Source organism: Dermacentor andersoni, chromosome 3 (genome assembly GCF_023375885.2).
Source record: "Dermacentor andersoni chromosome 3, qqDerAnde1_hic_scaffold, whole genome shotgun sequence".
NCBI classification, from domain to species: domain Eukaryota; kingdom Metazoa; phylum Arthropoda; class Arachnida; order Ixodida; family Ixodidae; genus Dermacentor; species Dermacentor andersoni.
The window spans coordinates 68530871-68551520 of record NC_092816.1 but is presented as its reverse complement, the minus strand read 5'-3'; the positions used below and the strand labels follow the sequence as shown (position 1 = coordinate 68551520).

Genomic DNA, 20650 nt, shown 5'->3' with positions numbered 1-20650 from the left:
GAGATCGCACATATACTTTTTCCCCTCGTGCCTTCTCCCCACGCCTTCGCGGCCAATTCCCCGTAGTGGGTACGCGCCATAATATAGGCAGGCAGGCAGGCAGGCAGGCAGGCTGGCGGGCAGGCGGGCAGACAGGCAGGCAGGCAGGCAGGCAGGCAGGCCAGCCAGCCAGCCAGCCAGCCAGCCAGCCAGCTAGCTCATGGAGCAGCACCGAAGCGAGCAGTGCCAGGCCGCAAGAGTTCGTCGGGTTCTGGTCCAGAAGCCCAGCTGCTGCCTGTTCACTCCGCCTGTACGGTGGTTCATCTTCAGGCTCATGGTCCGCTGCACTTGGACCGTGATGGTGATGGCGATGATTTAGTGGCATCGCCTTTGAAACGGGGCGGTGAAAAATAGTAACCTAGACCGCTTGAGTTAATCAGGTATGATATACATGGCTTTCTTTTTCATTCTAGCGTTTATGTGTACATCTCCCTAATCTTTTTACTTTCTCTTCCTCAAAACTTCTCTATCCACCTTGTACGGCTACCTATGCCTGTAACGAATCTGGTCGTATAAATATCTTCCCCGCATTTTTCCCGCCAATGCTCTAAATGTCTTTTGCTTATCTCGATGCCAACCGATTGACGCTTCCACCCACTTTAAAGCTAAGTGCTATCGGAAGCTGTACATTACCTACGGGTCTGACTGGGTGGATCCCTTCACAATACTTTAGGATGTGCTGAGTGGTTTCCGTTGTTTTGCTGCAGCATACACATGCTTCATTTTGTTTCGAATATTCGTTGCGGTATGTTTTTGTGCCTAGTCAACCTGCTCGAGCCCCGAATAGCAAAGCCTTATGTGTTATCGTACAGAATTTTTCCTTCTCATTTGTTTCTTCCCATTCTTGTAAATGTTTATGGTCTTTGTTGTTTCCATTCTTTCCATCCCATTCACTGTTTTTGTTTCACTCACTTTCTTTTTGATGACTGCTGGTTGTCTATTAGCACTTACAATTACCCTGTACTTGGCTGCCAACTTTCTTGACCTCCTCTCGATTCTGTGTTCACGCCTTTCAGGCACAAATATTTGTGCGCCTTAGGCGCCCACTTATTTTAGATGTTCATGAGTCTTTATTCAAAACTAATTTTGCTCTGCGCTTCTCTAACATAAAAAGAGGCCCAACCCATGTCACCCTGCACTGCCTCATTTGTGGATTTATTGTGGAATTTGTGGATTTATCCTGGGCTCCCAAAGCCAACCGGCCTACCGATCTTGCATAACTTCCAACCCCGACAAGTTATCCGATTCTAAGCACAGAATGGCATTGGCGAACATTATCAATAGCACCATTAGTCCTTTCCAGATTCCACGCACCACCTTATACTTATTTTGGCCCCAAAGTGCTGTATATTTCACTATTGCTGCGTTCCACTTCGCCTTTAATTTCAGATTATCTTGCTGGGTGCTTAAGTCTTTCCTTCGTTTATGTATACGCCGAAGTATTTATATTGCTCGACTACGGGTATGTCTTGTTGAATTGACAGCACGTAATTAGTCGTCTCTTCATTAAAGATCATAATTCCCGTGACGAGTCGCCGCCCTGCGCCTTCTGTTTGTTGTCCAGGGCCATGTTGTGCCAGGCCTATCCTGCCGTCCTGTCCTCGTCGGTCCATGAGTCGTTCGCCCATGCTACGCTCGTCCCCGCCGTCATCGTGAAGCGTAATCTACAGTCTCGCCGCCAGTACATCGACGTCCACAGAGTGAACGCCTACAAACATCATTTGACAAGGTGTGGGTCTTTATTGCTCTATGGAACTTTATTTGTTCGGTGGTACTATGCAAGTGTGCACTACTAAGGTGTTTGTCTAGTTCATATCGCGGTACTTTCGTTCTTCTCGTCGCTGTAACAAATGTAGTTAGTCAAAAACGCAAACGGCCTTGTTCTTTACGGCAATGAAGGTTTCGCCTCCATAGCGGTGGTTTCTCGAACCTCCCCGAACAATTGGTGGTCGCGGCGACTGGACGAAGCCGTTTACGCTGAGTCGAAATGTTTATAGCTAAGATCAGACAACAAGATCTAACGCTGGCGGAACGCATGGGATTTCAGGGGCACAGTTAAGATCATGGGTAGACAGTTGGACCGTGCTCACGAGGAATCCTTTAAGGCGCGTGAAGAACAACGGGTAACGGAAAAGAGGTGACGTAAGAACGCCTGGATATGCTGCCTTCAACTTTAACTTCGACTTCGTCTAGCCGCAGTTGAAGGCAGCTGAGAACGAACTGCGGGTGAACAAGAACCTGAAAGAAATCAAAATCGGGCGAACTTGATAAATCCTGACAGCCTGGTCACCGTTTTCAATGAGAGTCGTAACGACCCGGTTGCCTACTTAAAGAGGTTCGAACGCGTACCTACTCGTCAAGGGTGGCCTGAGGAGAAGTGGGCCACAGCTCTTACTTTTTACCTCATTGGAGAAGCCTTGGAAGCCTTCGGTTTCCTGTCACCAAAAGAGCACGTGGATTACAAGAACACGAAAGTGTCCTCGCTCCAGAGGTCTTCTTTTCACAGCCGAAGACTATGGTGAAAAGTTTCGGCAAAACAATCCGCAAGACGGCGAAACTATTGCAAACAGTACGCCACAGACTGCAGAGCTTCTTTGACAGCTAGTTGGAAATGTCGAAAACGGAAAAGGACTTCACGTTCGTGCGCAACCTTATTGTAGCTGAGGAGTTCTCGAGTAACTGTCATGGCCGTCTGGCACTCTTCCCAAGGAAGAAGTAGTGCAAGACAGTTGAAGCGATAGAAGCCGCTGATATCTTGTTAGAGGCCCAATGGCAACCAAATTTGTTGTTCTTCGAGGAGAAATCGGAAAACAGCACTTCCAAAGAGCTAGATGGGCACGCTTCTACCATGTCTAAACTCAGATGTTTCCTCTGTGATCGACCGAGACAGGGAGCATCTGACTGCCTGGTGAGACTGGAACAACTCTACTGTGGATATTGTCGCAGAGGGCATGGTGTGAAGGCACGTCCAAAGAATAGCGATGGTTCAAAGAAGACGACCTCATACATTGTGTCACCTGACCAATAATCGGACACGCTTGAGTCTACAAATGACTCGCAACAAAATGAATGCATTGCCAGTGCGCTAAGAACACACACCGCAGCGGTTACATATCACTTGCCCGTGCTACAGGGAGAGGTCTTCGGCCACACCGTCTCGGTCTTGAGCGATACTGAAAGCAACACACTTGTACGCCGATTCCTGGTTCCAGATGTAGGGCTTACGGGTACTCCCGCCACAATTTTATTGGCTCTGATGGTAGCTGTGTCGAGGTACCCGAAGCGGAAGTAGAGATTCTTCTTCCCAATGTTTCCGGAAAGGCTATGGTCAAGTGCACGACGTCACGTCTTTACGATGGCATCGCAGAAAATGTTCCCGGCTCCCGTGGTGCTAATGGGCCAGACACAATATAGAAGCAGTCAGCTAACTAGAAGAAACCGACGAATATAATGAGGCACCCAACAGGGAAGCGAACACCAAGGATGGATGCGGAACGCCTAGCTCGCTTGTGGTTGGTCTTTCAAGCAAAAGACAATGCCGGAAGCTGACGGCTGTTAAGTTAGGAAACATAGAAGTGACGCAGCCGTTTTTTCGCCAAGAACAAGAGAAAGACAAGACATTGAAATATTGTATGGCAGAAGTCGGCACTGTAATCCCTGGCAAAGAGGCCACGAACCAGTTATTTAGCATTATTAATAAAGAAATCCTGTACCACTGTTACTACCTGGCCCCAGGTAATGCATTTCAACAGGCGGTTCTTTCAAAAGATTTGGGTGGCCCAGTGTTGAATTTGGCACACGAAACTCCAATCTCTGGACACCAAGGTATCAAGAAAACGAATGACCAAATTTTGAAGTCATTTTGCTGGCCTGGTGCACAGGAGGACGTGCGAAGATGCGTGATTTCTTGAACGTTTTCCTCACAGGTAGATATGCCTGTGAGTAAAGATTCGAGAAATCAGGTAGCTGAGAGACAGGACCTCTTCCTTCTGTTTCCTATAGTGCCCTTTCACTTCTTCCCACTGCCTCCGTTTATATTCTTTCCCCTCGGCACTGGTTTATGGTAAAGCTGCAGAGCATATCGTCAGCCATAGAGTTTCTCACTACACTACTTAGAGGAAATCTGGTGGTGCTGCGCTGTGGTATACATGGGAATGACGGTATATTGTGACTTCATATTGGCACCGTTCTCGGTGAGCCCGGACACCGTGAAGACAAGCGCCGTTCCGTCTGTCACAATGATTCTTTTTCAACTAAAACAGCATTCAAGAAGCTGCTTTAGCTTTATGATTACAGAAAAACAAGTTATTTTATTGCATATACAATTATATGAAACGTACAAATCTTCAGCGGGCCGCTGAAGTTGGGTGGCAGATGACAAGATTCGCGCATGCTATGGAACAGTTTGTCGTCTGTTCTTGCTTTTCTTCGCATGGTTATGCAGTGTAGGTGAGTATAGGATCATTGGAAGACGTATTATGAGTGCATGAAAACATTTTATGAAGACTTTACTTTAAGAACGCGTTATTTGTGTAGCCATATCCACGTTTTAGACGAAGCCTTTTACAACACCAGCCAACACCAGTCACACAGACACATATACTCTCATTCCTATGACAACACAGCTCTCCTTAGGAAACTCCCATAAACGGTGGTGCCAGATATCCCTCTAGGTGTTATAATGAGAAACTCTACGTTCTCAGCCGATCGTTTTAACGAGCGCTCAAGAAGTCAGACACAGTGTTGTCCAGGCGCAATAGTTTCGCTTACTGCATCGGCTGTAAGATTTCGATTCCGTTCCTGAGAGGATATTGCATCTGGACGCTTGTCTCTTTACACGATTTCTGAACTTTCATTGGAGTGCGTAGCTCGTGCGTGTTTGTTTTGCTTGTGAATCTGTAAAGGTAATGTAATCAATGAACGCATGTCATTACTCTTATTTCCATGTAACAAAGAAAAAGATATTGACCGTGGGGCTGAGATCTATAATCGAATCTTCAAGTGGCAATCTGCGAGTCCAGAGTTGAAATCCTGGCGGGGAACCGTTATTTGTTTTTTTGTTTTGTTTTGTTTTTTTACAATGAAGCTGCATATGACTAAGGTTCCATGCATTTTTGTTCTCCGTGAACAGAAACTATGACTCGCACCGCTGTAAGCATTCATGCTCCCGTGAGCAATGGATCATACGCCCATAAGCAAGCAAAAAATGCCATGACTCGTAGTCCCGTAAGGTTCATGGCTACTCACTTTGGGTAAATTAGCTGCGATGACACTACCCCTGTTGTCGCTGTCGGTGATCTTAATTTGGATGTGTCGGTAGCAAAAAGGGAGCGGTTTACGCATTCCGTGTTACAGACATATCTCTTGCGATCCCACACCGATCCGGCCCAACCGACCACCCAGCGGCGCACGCGCATCGATTGGACATAATCAAAGAATGTGATTGCAGTTGCAAGTGAAGTAATGACCACCGATTAAGACAATAAATGAGTGTGCGTATACGTTTCGTCACGATGACCACCCATCAAGACAATAAATGAGTTTCTACCTTTGTGCAAGATTATGTGTCACCTCCGTGTCGTGTGCTACACAGCTTCGCTGGTCAACCACCTTCACAGAATGGAATGGCTCCTGATTTTTTTGTTATAAAATTGTCCAGTACACTTCGGAATTTCAGCAGCGCACACCGTCGGGCGCCGGCAGATATCAAAACAACTAGGGGAGTTAGCTCATAACAGCTATCGCTGTAGTAAGTGGTGAAAAGACAAAGGGACAGACAATGCTCTGAACTGTGGCACGAAGATAAGCCAAAGTTACAGCCACCTTATATTTTTATCTCCCTCGCCAATGACATTGAAACAAAGTAGCGTGATATGAACTTGCCATGAGAACGGCACCAATGCGTGTCTGTTCCGTACGGTGTATCTGCCGATCGTGCGTCATTGAGGCGATAAGTACAGTAGGAAAGCGAATCAGACGTATATCTTCCGCACAAATTCCCCTGCGCCTTGTGAGAGTTTGCAGCTGACCGCTGATTTGCTTCTGACAGGGTATATATTGTTGCAGCGGCTCCAGGAGCGAGAAAAACGCCCACAGCGACATTAGCAGAGCGCCTACTACGTACATTCTCTTCATTGCCTAGAGTTTCAGAATTCGCCATCCAACATGATTCGCTTAGTTGTTGGCCTTCTTCTCTGCGGCTTGGCCCTCGGACAGCGCAGGAACATCACGTACGAAGACTGCGGTAAGCTAGGGGGTCAGGTCATTGTGCGCGTCAGGTTTTCCTTACGGAGAAAACACGTTGTATCGAAAGGAAGACGGGTGGTATATTTTAAGTTAGCAGAAAGAAGTCATTCAGTTGAACAGGGCAAACAACGCTACACTCGTATTCGCTTTTATATGAGTGTTGGACCTTTGCCGCCTACTGAACCTATGCAATACGAGGGTGTAAAGTGCTTTGTATTCCTGCGCTATAGAGGACTTACAGAGACTGTAAACTTCTAGAAGTAGGTGCGTAAATGCGTTTCGCGTGTGCATTTGTGTGCGTGTGTGTGTGTGTGTGTTTATGTTCTCATCCCTCACATGCTCTAAACTTATAGTAGCTGCCAACCTTGTTTAGCTAGAATACCATCTCCACTCAGCACTGCATTTTATGTCTCTCTTCTTTATAGCGAGGTGTGAACAGGGAGTAAAAAGATTGGGCACGGTGCTGCGTATGTGCAACCAACTACTTTCCGCTACAAGTTGAGCATGTTGTGACCGTCAGCTTTTCTTAATTCGACATAATTACTTAAATAGAATATTTTTTTTCGTTTGATCATGCCATTGCCAAAGTGTCAGAAAGCTTTAGGGCGTGTGGTAAGCTTGCGGATAGTGTATCCCAGCCATAAATGAGGCAGCTTTTGCAAAAGTTTCTTTCCTTCACTCCCTCCCTTTCCCTTCGCGTCCCTTAATTCTGCAACACATCTTTATTTTTTGCCGCGAAATCAAGTCGGGAGTCGCGCACAGAAACATTATTACCTGATCAGTGAAAGGTGACTATAGAAACACTATATTTGAAACGAATAAGTACAATCCTAAGGAAATCAATCGAGTGGTATGCATGAAGTTTATTGCGCTAAAGAAAAGAAAGAAAAAGAAAAATTACTTCATCCGTGGGCATCCTTCATTCTGGATGTATGTGAGATTTGAGACTTATAACCACTGTTACACATGTCTCGTTTGTGCCCTTCAGGCTTTGTTCCCGACCAGGACGACGAATTTTATGCCAATACACCCATCGCTTCTCAGGAAACATTTCTATGCAATGAAGAGGACGACACAGCGTTCGCTTAAACATTGCCTGTTCTGGCGCTCAACATGCATGCGCAAACGCCACTGCAATCAGAGTATGTGTGGAGGGGAAAAAAACTAAACGTCATGCTTAAAACTAACTCATTCTTGAAACGCAATATCAAGGGGGCTGACAGATGGAGTAGCACACTGTGCTATAAGATTTACAACCAGGGATAAAGTGCCTCGGAGAGCCTGGCCAACGTTTCGTTAGGAGGAAGGTCCTCCTATCGAAATATTGCCCAGCCTTTCTTAGGCACCTTATCCCTGTTCGTAACTTTTATAGCACAACTTTGAAACGAGTTGTTGGAATCCTGTAAACTGCTTCTCGCGTCATGTTGAAGCAGAACAAACTGGCATGGTACTTGCGGGCTGCGGGCCTTCTTTTTACACTGCTCATGTGAATTTTTAAAAGTAAGATAAACAAAATACTTGTGTCGTGAATGAAAGGGAGAGCCAGTTCGGTGACGGTTAACATTTTGAAAATTTCACGATGCAGAAAATTTCATTGACATTGTTTCAGCAATTGCCTACTAAGAAGCTTTCTTCCTTTCACATTCAATAAATACGCAGTTGAGTGGCGAGCTATGACTTCCTTCTGATTTTAAGATCGTACGCGGATGTTCGAGCCATTTATTAGCTGCAATGTATGCAATGTTTTGGCCCACTTAAGGGCCGTATAAACCAAAATCTTAGATAAGAAATAAAAAGAAAAGAAAGAAAGCAGAAAGAAGGGGAAGATTTTGGCATAATACTAAGAAGGGAAGTCTATACGCTGACAACAATAACTTTTTGCTAACAACAAAAAAGAAAGTAATAATTGCGACCATGCATTGACACACGAGACATAAGACTCGTACCCGTAGCCCGCGTCTGATTTGCGAACGCAAGTGCACTCTCGTGATCAATAGGATAAACTAGCATAAAAAAAGATCAAGTTTGTCAAAAGTAACGAAAGCATAAAAAAAAGGAGAAACGAAATGCACCGGTCATGTTCAGTACTAATTCTTCTGGGTGTTTAAGGATTGCATTCTGGAAGAATTTGCAGGTTTTCCAAAATTTTCGATTTTGACGTATAAGGAAATGTAAAGCGTGTTTATTGCCCTCGAACATTTACAGGCAGCCAGGCAAAAGTTCTCTCAGCCCAAATCGAGCCGTGCGACTCCGACCCCTGCGTCCTCAAGCGTGGAACGAAGCCCAAGGTGTACTTCACGCTTACCTCTGGTAGGTTTTCGTTCGTTTACTTACCGCCTTCCATTGCAAAACAAGGCGCCCCGGGTTGACGGCATATTTGTCACTGCGCTATCGAAAAGCGGGCACTGCCTGTTGTGTGATGCGCAATGCGGCAAGCTAGACAACTGCGCATGCGCTGTAAGCGTTCCGGCGTGCCCGTGACCAGGCGTGTCACGACGTTGCCGCGATGAGGAACGGCCTAGTGGACGTTACAGGCGTCACGCATTGATGGTACTGGCGACGAGAGCCACAGGAAACCATCGGTGTCTGTCAGCGCCCAGTGAAAGGATTATGTATATTTAGCCCGACGTTTGGCAATCCTTTCGGATGAAACCAGTACATGCACCTCGATACGGTATGCACAGCTCCTCAGCAGCAACTTCATAATGGGCGTGCGCGCACAACACCCATGCCAGCAGCGGGAGCAAGAACTGGCTCCGACAGAGCCGATTTGATCGGAGGGTGGTTACTGAGATGGTAGAATTCCGCCGTATCGTCAAATTCGCAATCTGGTCAGCTCTGACTGGCCCGGACTCCTGCTACGGCTTCTCTGATTGGCTCAAAATGGCGCCATTGAAAAATTTGGCAGGATGGCGGAATTGGCTTCGCTTTTTTTTTCTTTTGCATCCGACCGCACTGAGCATCGCTGGCGGCCTTCCGCGGGCCGCGCATGTACCATCGATACTAGAACAGCACGACGGCACCGGCGGTTCGAACGACGCGCCTTACGTGTCAGTATAGTAGGTAGCGATAAAATATTAAAAATATCTCCTCTGCCATCCCGATAGGATGGGACAAAGTAAGGTATAACGTACAGGTCGCTGTGAGCGATAAGAAGTTTCTGAAACCATTGTGATGACTGTCAACAACATCAGTTGTGGCACTGATGTTCGCGTATATGCACATAACCCGACATAATTATGGGCCGGTTTCTTTCGCTCAATTTTATTTATTTATTTATTTATTTATTTATTTATTTATTTATTTATTTATTTATTTATTTATTTATTGTCATACCATTCAACGCTCATGACCGACCGATCCTAGAACGCTGCTCGCACCACTCATGAAAGGTGAAAAGAAAATAATTGAAATAGTTTCGTTACACCGTTCCAACATATTTATTTACTGCCGCGCTTTCCGACGAGAATTATCAAATAATTAATTAATTTTGAATATAGTTGAGATTGTTGGCAATAAATTTCTTGCTGCGACCTGCCGCGCTCTTTTCACAGCACATAGTTTTCATTGCAGCGCGTGCAGTGCTCGACCTGGTTGTAGACGGCAAGTGTGAAGTCGTGGTATCTGAATATGTGGACGCAAACTGCTTGATAGAATCAGTTTCTCAGTTACCACTAGCGAACACTTGGGAGGAAATCGCAGCTCTTTGTTCGGAACAGAACGCGTCCGGTCGCTGCAGCGTCACAAAGTTCGCGGTTCGCACAATTTATGAGAACAGCAGGGAAAGAGCAGCCCATTGGTAAACGGTGAACTCCCCGGAAGTTGACGGGCCTCGTTTGTCACCTGCTTGGGACAATATACTACAAAACGAAATGTTTCTCGCCTTCTAATGAATAAAATTTTAATATGAAAAACAATGTATTTTTTCTTCTCAAGCTTCAACACGTTCTCTTATAGTAATACACCTGTGTGATTGCTACAATTCATTACTATTAGTTTATCTGTATGAACGCTAGGGTGATCCGAGCGTACTATTTCGTAACTGCAGCCACCGTTTGGACCCCAGCCAATCTACCGGACGTGCCATGCGAAGCCGGTCTCGTAGTGGGCGCGTTATCGCTCGAAGGGAACATGTCCAATCGTCGCGTCCTGCTCCTAGCAGACGACGTGTTCGGCTTGAAAATGATGGACAGGAGCGTGCCGTCATTTTGACGTCACCAAAAACGTGGCCGCGCTCGGCGGCTGACGTTGTCGGCACGGCCAGACCAATCGCGATAGGCGAAATCGAACGCGCGTACCGAACAACAATCTCCGATTCCTCCCTTGGTGTGCCATATATATATATAGTGCAATACTCCCCCCACCCCCCCCCCCCCCCATCACACCACGTTGTGCGTCCACTGCAGATCAAGACACCGAGAAGGCCACACTGGATGCCAAGATCGACCTGTTCGGTGTCATGGTTCCGGTTCCCGGCCTAGAGACTGACCTGTGCAAGAACATGGTACAGTGTCCGGTCTCCAAGGGCCAGACCTACTCCGGCACCATGGAAGTGTTCGTGCCTCCATTCGCACCAATCGTAAGTACGCATCGGTGGTCGTTGATGATCACACGCGCAGCGCTGTTTGACAAGTCGGCAGGGCATTTCTTTGTCGCTGACCCCTACTCCCTCTTTCCCTAGCGCATTCTTTTTTGCCTAGGCACATTTTTATTAAATCAGCTCTTTATTATACAATGACAACAAGCAGACGCGTGCAAAAATATTTGGACCAATAGCCTTCCGGTTATAGTAGGTAGTCCAATACAAGAAGGTCACTGTAAGTCAGACATTGGACTATTAGAAGTGAATAGTTTAACATACATTTTTGTTTTATGCACTTCTGCGAAAATTATCAAAGCCTCACGAAAGTACTCGTGGAAAGCTTTTGCATCGACAAATAGCTGTCTGAGATCTCAGAATATACCGTGAAGGCCCAGTAACATTGAAACGTCAAATGGTACGCCATCATTACATTTTGTTGCTAAAAACTTTATTCTATGCCTGTATAATGGCAAGTCCTTCTTCAAGGTGCATTGTAGGATGGCCCAGAAGGAAACTGCATCCAAACTGTCAAGTAAAACGTACTCAATTGTCTCTCGCCTTTGACATTATAAGCAATTTATACCCCGAGGAACAAAGTGGTGTTTCTGTTCCGTTCATGTTTTTACAAGTAATGTGCTAGTGTGTAATTTAAAAGCAAACCTCTTTCACACCTGGTCACGCAAACGTTCTTTTGACACGTTTTAGAGTGTCTTGGTCTGGGCCTGCAGATCGCAAAGAGCAATACACAGCAGCAACAACAGGAACAGCCTGGACCGTTTACGAAGCCCTTTCGCATACTTGTCTCATGCGGAAGTCGACTAGTTCTTTAAGAAGCTCAAAAGCTTTTAGAATTTTAATTATTACAGTGCTTTGGAAGGATGCCGCAGTATAATTCAACTCCAAGTTAATTTCTCTATTGTGTGCGTAGCAGCGCCACAGTCGCTGTTTAAGTCTTCATCGAATATTCGCGCCCTCGCGCGCTGGGCGTAGCAGCGCGAGACCGGTCGCGAAGACGACGTCAACACAGTGGTCACGTGAGCGATCTACTCGAATCAAGCGCCTCGCCGTTATCGAGGATGACGTCACAATCGTCTTCGCCATCAGAGGTCATTAACCGACCCAAGGCTTCACCCGCAGACGCTGTTGCGCGCTTTTGCTCAATTAAAGCGAGTTGTGTTGAGCTGTAGACTGTTAAACTATATTTCACTTTAATAATTAAGGGGTGAAAATTGAAGTGGTAAAATTCGCTGAAAACTTTTTTTTAACGTTCCCCAACTTTCTTTTAGGACATTTGGTGCGGACGCCACGGGCTAGTTTCTTGCATTTTTCCTATTGACAGCTAACGCTTTGAGACGCTGTGTTAGACTGCACCAACTTCATTTTTGTAACAGCTAATGTCCCGTAAACGCTCCACGACATTGTACCGCCTGCATGAACGGCCCATGGTGAACAGGTCTTCAAGTTTGTTCGCCGCAGTACAAATCACATCGTCGTTTTACCATAAAGCCGATGACATAGACAGCGGTTCGTATGATTGTGTAACACTTAAACCTCAGTCAGACGGGCAAATTTAGTGACACTTCGAGCGAATTCACTCTGCCTCGCCGAGTCTCACTTTGGTGACATGGTGCGAGACGGCAAAACAAAGTATCATTTGGTATTGATCATAATGACGATCTACAAAGACATATGGTTTGATATAATTCATAGAATTTTGTGTTTTAAGAAGGGTCACTCTTTTATGATGAAAATGAATGATTATTTACACGAATACCTGCAATAAAAATAAAAGTAATATGATCTCGTAACACGTCTGTTCATTTTTAGCCAATACAAACAAGGAACATGTAGAAAACCCAGACAGCCAAAATGGTGCACTCTGTGTCGGACGATTTAAAGGGTGTCAAAAAGGAACGTTGTACTCTTGTTGTTGCTCTAATAATGTCGTGGAGACGCTCATAACATTTGAAATCGCATAAAAAAAAAACTAAGTGGTCTTAGAAGTAGTGCTGACTTTGCATTCAGCATTTTTTATATATCTCGAAGCCCTGCTACCGAGGCTACACACTTTTCAGCGCAGCGAAGTTAGTTCATTGAACACAGTCGCTGGCAAGTGCATTCCACTGTGCCAATAAACCGTTCTGTCTTACAACCTGAGAGTAGCGCTAACTGCAAAGTGCACTCGCTAAAAGTGACACTAAATTTGCTGTCGTAACGCAGATGTCTAAGTGTATGTTTCTGTCGTTTAGGCCCGCCCGGTACCTATGAATTACTCAATAATCGACATGTCATAGGCTCTGTGCAACGTATGGAGTACAAACCGTGCGGTCGTGACCGTCATCGCTGTCCTGGCGATGTGGTGACACGCACGCACGCACGCACTCGGAAGACATCCAGCTCCTACAATACTTACACAAACATGTTGGCCCACATGATAAAGCTTTGCGGAACCATAAATCATGCTGGATACCTGGCTACCGGCGAAATTCTTCGCATAACATCGATTCCCACAGTGCGTGGAATTCGCTCAATGTTTTTTTTTTTTTCATAATTTTCCTGTTTTCTTGTTATGGCGTAAGCGTGTTGGGTTACTCTGCCTTTTTGCAGTAATCGTTGTTAACACAAAAAAAGATCAAAAGGGAAAGAACCCATAACTACCTTCCTGATCAAACGACATGAGAGAGGGAAAGACGGAAAGCATTATGGAAAAGCGTGAAGGTTATTAAGAAGCTTTAGCTGGGGGCTCCTATCTAAATACATGAGAACGGAGAAACCGTTTCCTGGGCAATCACTGCACGAAATTAAATGAGGTTTATTACACTTTAAAAAAATGTTGAAATATTGAGACTCTAGAATCTGAATTTGGCTTAGGCCGTTGATTTTTTTAATTAATATTGTTGAAAATTTCAAAATTTTGAAAAACGAAGCTATCACGTTTATAGCCGTGTAACTCAGCAATCAAAAGTCACATCACAATTCTGCAATGCACATAGCAATAAACCGAAGCGGGTATAAGTGGTGTATTACACACCGCTATGAAATATACGACAAGTGAGTGGGACTTTTGTAAGTATTGTAGCAATTCACTTCAGCTGCAAATTATTATATAAAGATTTTTCGTCTTAGGGTGCTCTAAAGGATACAGATTACAGAACTGCGTCATCTGTTTTTGGTGCAAAACTACAGATTTGTAAACTATGTGCTTCTTTTTATAAGGAGACCCAATTTTAAGCAATCCTGATAAAAAATCACAGGCCCTAAATCAAAATTTTGATATACACAGTATATAACCTTTTCTCTGAAATGCAATAAGTTCTATTCAACTCGGTCCGCGGGTCTTTTCATAAAAGCATTTCTGCGATTTACATGCATTTGAATAAGTGACATCGGAGTTGGCCCCGAGTGGTTGGCTACCTTGCATGGGAGGAAGGGGTAAGGTGACGGGAAAAAAAATATGAGCCCACGGATTGTGAGGCTTGTACACAATCCGGGAAAACCCTGCGGCACTCTAAAGTCTATCATGCAGGACAATAGACGTCAGGAAGTGTAGCGGCGAAGCCTACCTTGTAGCAACCCTCCGCGCTGAGTATATTTGGGGACAGGGACTTCGAACCTTCTGTTATAACAGTGGGAGACTGCCCAGTCTGCCAAGCTATATCTGCACATCATTTGCCTCTCGACGCTGTAGCTTTAGCAACGGCAAAGGAGGCAAGTGATGACCCACGGCTAGAAAAGCGCTTAGTAAGACCAGGAAACGTGTGTTCTTTTAGCAGTCAAAGTCCTGCAACACCTTTGCCTCCACATCACTGCCTTTCGCACCTACGTGTCTGCGGTGACAAGTGATACGCCGTAGTAGAAGAGGACTCCGGATTAATGTTGAACACGTAGCGTTCTTCAACGTGTACCTAAATCCATGTACTAGAAATCTTCTTCTTTTTTTGCATTTCGCCGCAGTCGGCATGCTGCCGCCGAAGCTGAGAATCGAACCCGGCACCTCGTCCGTAGCAGTACAATGCCATAGCCACAGCGCCACCACGGCGGGCCCTAGCATGCTTGAACGAGCTACCGACCTACTATGCGACTCCGCAGCTTAGTCCTTCGTAACCTCGTCTTCTTTGTGCTCGTGACTGCAATAAGCGTCGCTGCTGTATATGGGTACTGCCAGCCTAGTAACGTCAGGGTGCTCAAGTTTAAGCGTTGATCCAACCGACGCCCAAGACCGGCGTGCTTTGTCTGAAACGATGACGATGTAGGAAGGCCGACGTTCCCATCGAAAATCCCTCTCTTGGGAAAAAAATTGTGGTGTATCTAGTCCCGTGTTCTTCCAACGTGAGGTCATGGTTGTCTTGCAGTGATGCAAGGAGATGCAAATCGAATAAAAATCTACGTCGACGAGAGCTTTTGCGTGCATGACTCGCAAGTGACATCAAACGGTGCTCCTTAACTTTTTCTTTGCTTTTTCTCTGCAGATGAAGAGTCATGTCTTGCTCAAGGTGCTGGGTGACAAAGGCGTCAGCGTATGCGCCAAGACACCTGTGTTGATTGAATAAACCGACGGCCACAGAATCAGTTTCGCACAGCATCGCCCACCACTCGTCAAGCGACGCTCAGTGCGCGTACGAGCTGCAGTTTTCATCAACGTGTGCTGCTGCATGCGCTCTTCCTCACCCATTTGAACCTCGGCTTCAATAAATATTTATGAAAGTAATTACGCTGAACAAGTTTATTCGTTGAAGCTTAGAACATGTACAAACAGGTCGACTTTTTTCACATAATACGTATTTTTTATAAAGTACTTTGAGAACGCTTAAGCTTCGCCTTTAAATGCGCCTCGGAACGCGATAGCATTCAAAGATCCTTCACTATACTTCTCAAGCTTCCCGCCAACTGCGGTTTATGTAACCGTTATGTTTTCCTGCAAACACTGGCGGCGAACGCTATGCACGAAGGCGAGCTTTCTGGTTCTTTTTTGTTGGCACGAGCATTGAATGACACTCTTGTTATTTGCGCAGCACTTCCGGTTCAACTCCTGAGACGACCGGGAAGTAAACTTAATATAAATCAGAAAAATAGTACAGTACAAAATTCATTGGTTTCATTGTGGATCATCATCATCACGCTCATCTTCAGCCTATAATACATACATACTATACATACGTATAATATACGAATAAATACATTCTCAACAAGCACTGTGATTGGACTAGTTCTAACGGAAGCATAAATTTGGACAGTGCAAGAGAGATGAACGACAAAGTATTACACAGGACAGGTTATACCGTCTGGCGGGATGGTTGTCCAGATAGATAGAAAAAAAAAGTGCAAAAACATGCGTATATCAATAGAAAGGCAATAAAGAACCACTGAGCGGTTATACCTTCTAACGGATGCACGAATGAGTGCGTCATTCAGGAAACAAAATTAAAATTCAAGGAAAACGCAGAGAAGACAGGCTTAATGGCACGTTGCGACTCGTCAAGTGTATGTTGTAGCCAATTCGCAGTGACATAAAGTCAAAGGCGATAAACATTGGATAAGCTGGAGGCCAGTACTCATTGCTGCTTTGATGATGCTCAAACCACTTCGCGTATGCCAACACCTTCTGAAATAACACCGTGCCCCATTGGTGAGGTCAATGCCGTTAAGAGTCAAACCCCCGTATTATAAAACAATCTCCCACCCGAAAATCAGCCTTCCCTCTGTGATGATTATGAAGATGATAATGATTTATTGGCAAACCCCTAAAAAACGGGGAGGAGACAAATGGTAACCTAGCTTGCCTTAGCTGTACAGGTAATATGTACATGTTTATCAGGCTTGCATTTTGTCTGCGCCTCCTTAATCTTTTCTCTCTTCCTTAAAACTTTCATGTCTTACCTTGCACAGTTACTTATGCCGGTAACGTATACATTCCGATCAATTTCTTCGTTGTTTTTTTTTTCAATCGACACTCTAGACATATTTTGCTTGTCTTGACTGGTGACCGGTTAATGATTCCATCCGCTTGAAGTTACAGGGCTCCTCGAGGATGGACTTCACGTACGGTTCTAGCTGGGTGAATACATTTGCATTCTATTAGGATGTACCGAGTTGTCTCCGGATTTTTCCTGCAGTGCACGCATGCGTCATCCTGTCGCGAATACATGTTCCGGTATGTTCTTGAACTTAGGCAGCTAGATCGGGTCTCAACTAGCAAGGCCCTTTATCATAGAGATTTTGCTTTCTAATTTCGCCTGACTTGACAGTGCCACCCGCACAGTATCAGCTGTATAGAAAAACGGCAGAAAGACACTCAACACAGCGCACATGAAACTAAACCTAATACACATGCTTCCAACAAATACAATACACAATTCATGTAAAATGAAAAGGTTGCCTCATACAGTTTGCTAAGAACTTGAAACACAAAATAAGGATATGTAAAACACTTTATACTCATAGGTTAAGATGTGTATTAGCCTTCGGATGATAACTTTATTATCGTATTCCTAAAATTTTTTGTCTCGAAATTCCCTAATTTAGGAGGTCCAATACTACGGGCTACTTAGAAGGTCAGGCAGTTGGACTGCGGATTTTTTATCTCCGTATGTTGTTCTGTAACTCGGTTCAGCTGCCAGACTATATCACTATATATAAATAATCCTCCGCTGATATCGAAATTGTGTACTAAGAACAAAAGACTAACTTTCCGAATATATGAGTACGTATTAGACACCATACAGAACCCCAGACGCTCAGAATGGTTCCAGAGCCCGTTAGAGAGTGCGATATATTCCTGATGTGGTTCTGATGTGTCTTGGAAAATTCAAGCTTGCGTATTCTGTTCAGCTACACTAGTCACAATCTAGTTCTTTTCAGAAAGAGCGCAACAGATTTGTGCTAGTCTTCCTGCATCGCTTCGCTGTTGCTCATTTCGCAACCAAGTCCATTACAATGATAATTTGTCATCTTTGTATGGAAAATCGATTACGTGGCTACCGCACTAACATGACCACCATCCTGTAGGTTTCTTAATAAAAGCGAAGCTATTCTTTGTGAACCTCACCGCGTTTCGTGACCGTTGGTGCTGTGGCCTCTGTGTTCTCTTGCCGAATAGGCCAACCAACCAATCACAGCGAAGGACGCGTGCCGCTGGGTTCCTTACACCCCCACCAAATGGCGATTGCCTTAGCACATCCACCTAGGACCTAGTTAGGACATTAGGCAGTATAGTAGCAAGAGCTTGGTGGCGCAACCTGCCGCCCCGTTCCAAAGGGGACGCTCATAACATCCATCTATCCATCCACGACAGCGGCGGCGCCGACCGTGCGGGGAGAGAAAGACAAAGAACGAATCAGAGAGCTCACCTTCGCTCTTCTGCGGCAGCAGCGGCGGCATGGCATTAGCCTCTCTACAATGCCTGAATTAACCACTTCTGCACTGGCCTTCGAACTTGCGAATATGTCGTTCAAACGCAGCAAGTTACTGGCTTAACATTGCCTGCTCGTTTGCACACTGTGTTTGCCGCTAAACAGAGTCAAGATAGAGAAGCTTCATTCCATGTCGGAAATTATTTACCGGCGTTGTCTGGCAAGATTATCAATAAATCTGCATAGAGGAAGCTTTCAATTGCTTACGTAAGAATATTTGTTCATGTGTTTATAATAATGGCTGACACAATAGTCGCCTACGTTGCAGAATGCGACTGTCTGCTAACTTAAAATTTTTGCATTTTAAATTAACACTCTGTAGACAAGGTTAGCAATATTTTATTCGGCACTATTAATTTCTCCCCGTAAACACTAAATAAAATAGAAAGCGTGCGTTTTGATAAGATGGCTGTTTTCAATGCCAGGCAACAAGAGCTGTCAGTTCGAATAGGCAGGCAACAGAAAACTGAGCGTGCAGAGTAATTACCTCCTTTTATCATAATTTGCGAGCACGTTATGGGGGCAGTTTTTATCAAGACAATGTCTCACGGAGCCACGAATGAACAACGATAACTGCAGTCAATGTCCTTCAGCGGAAGGCAACTGCATTGCTTGGACGCAGAAACCTAGCTAGAATCAGAAGAAGAAAAAAAGAATGAGATTGCAGCACGACACGATAAATCGTAAGTTACTTGAATCGCCCCATTTCTGACTGCCGTTTCAAAACACGTAATACTCCAACAAAAATCAGCACTCCTAAAAAATTTGAGCGACATGGCGGAAAGAGCATCGTGTCCCGCAATCAATACCTGCAGCCTGTCAGCATTAAAATTCGTAAAATCGCACGGACCAGACACCAAAGAGGCGGAAATGAGGGGCGGGGGAGGGGGAGCGGGGGAGGGGGAGCGGGGGGCGGAGGGGTAGTTGCTGAAGCCTTTTCTTTTTCAATGTTTGTTATTAGCACGCGCCTTTTGGGAGATACATACAGGTTTTATTAACAGCGCTTTGGACTTTTAGAACATTTAGACGCAGCACACGAGCGGTGGCAAACCTGGAACAGCGGAGACTGACCAACAACAGTAACATTTAAGGCGAATTTTCTGTCGCTCACTTAGCCTTCTTCGGGAAATTGTCGGCATTATCTTGCTCGAAGCAAGTGCCCCTTTGACATCGTTTAATTATTAAAAGACTTCAAACGGCAAATTTCGAGACCGCTGAGTGAAAGTAATCTGTGAACAGAACTTATTTTTCGTAAAACGATGTAACGTTCGGAAAATCGTAAAAGGAGCCCAAATTCGAATACTTTTCAAAAAGCGCGGAAGGACTGGAAGGTATGTTTAAACAGTTTACGCGACCATTAAAAAAGCAACACTAAATCAGTTCACATTGTTTATGCAGTCTTTCAACACTCTATATGCACTTATGTGGCGAAAAAAAAAGAAAGGTGGTAGTTAGCACAACGGAGAAAACATAATCAAAGGCTACGTGCTTCCTTTTTCTATCTTACATAGGGGCACCGTCACGTCACTTCGAAGTAATTGATTTCAACGTAAGTTCGAGTGAATGGCCGGGCCATTTTAATGCATACAAAGTTATGATATCTTGCTGTGTTGAGCCCTTAGTTCGTTCAGTATGCAACGTAACATTTGTTCACACGATTATCGATAAACAGCTAACTGTTCCGAATAAGTCGCGGAGATGGAAACTCCAAGCTGATAAAGCTGCGCGTCATTCATTCATTCATTCATTCGTTCGTTCGTTCGTTCGTTCGTTCGTTCGTTCGTTCGTTCGTTCGTTCGTTCGTTCGTTCGTTCGTTCGTTCGTTCGTTCGTTCGTTCGTTCGTTCGTTCGTTCGCCTTTCTTCCGTCCTTCATTTCATTCTTTCTTCAGTTCTTCGTAGGTTCGTTTTCTTTTTTTTTCATTTTTGTCGATTGTGGTACGCTTCGCGAAGGCCCCGGCCAACGCTGAAGCTTGTTTTATTGGTACTCAGGAAGGGTGCAATGTACCACTAAAGCTCAACTGAACATGCCTTTCTTAAAGACCGTTGCATTCAAGGCGAGTTTTCCGCAGCATGTATCGTCTAGCGGATTCCCAGGCATGCCTCACAGAACGCGTGCCGCGTACATCCGTAGTGACCTTCACTTCAGCACACTGTCCCACTAAATGTTTATCCTACTGTATCTGTCCTATTCGAACCGCTCTCCGCATATTGCCGATACCGGATATTGCACAGCGTACCTTTCATATTTCGCTTCTAGCCTGTCAGCACCGTATATCACGCCACACTTAGCCTTAGGACTTAGATAAAACTGTAACGACCACCCTCGTAACCCTGTATACACGATAACGGCTGCCGCGCTTGTTTATGGAATCA

The 20650-nt window shown here is 45.0% G+C and overlaps 1 protein-coding gene across 1 annotated transcript; it reads left to right on the top strand.

Moving 5' to 3' along the window:
* Positions 1-6024: 6024 nt before the first annotated feature.
* On the top strand, positions 6025-15575 carry LOC126545781 (mite group 2 allergen-like Ixo r 2). The gene is made up of 4 exons (XM_050193781.3): positions 6025-6283; positions 8491-8595; positions 10692-10864; positions 15337-15575. Exons 1-4 carry the CDS (start codon positions 6205-6207, stop codon positions 15415-15417), a joined length of 438 nt encoding a protein of 145 aa, XP_050049738.1. The 5' UTR covers positions 6025-6204; the 3' UTR covers positions 15418-15575.
* The last annotated feature ends 5075 nt before the right edge of the window (positions 15576-20650 follow it).

Bases quoted from the DNA above. Each gene is read 5' to 3' on its own strand.
- LOC126545781 (XM_050193781.3), top strand. From the start codon at position 6,205: ATGATTCGCTTAGTTGTTGGCCTTCTTCTCTGCGGCTTGGCCCTCGGA. The intron at 6,284-8,490 runs GTAAGCTAGGGG...GAACATTTACAG, and splicing joins CATCACGTACGAAGACTGCG to GCAGCCAGGCAAAAGTTCTC. The intron at 8,596-10,691 runs GTAGGTTTTCGT...CGTCCACTGCAG, and splicing joins GTACTTCACGCTTACCTCTG to ATCAAGACACCGAGAAGGCC.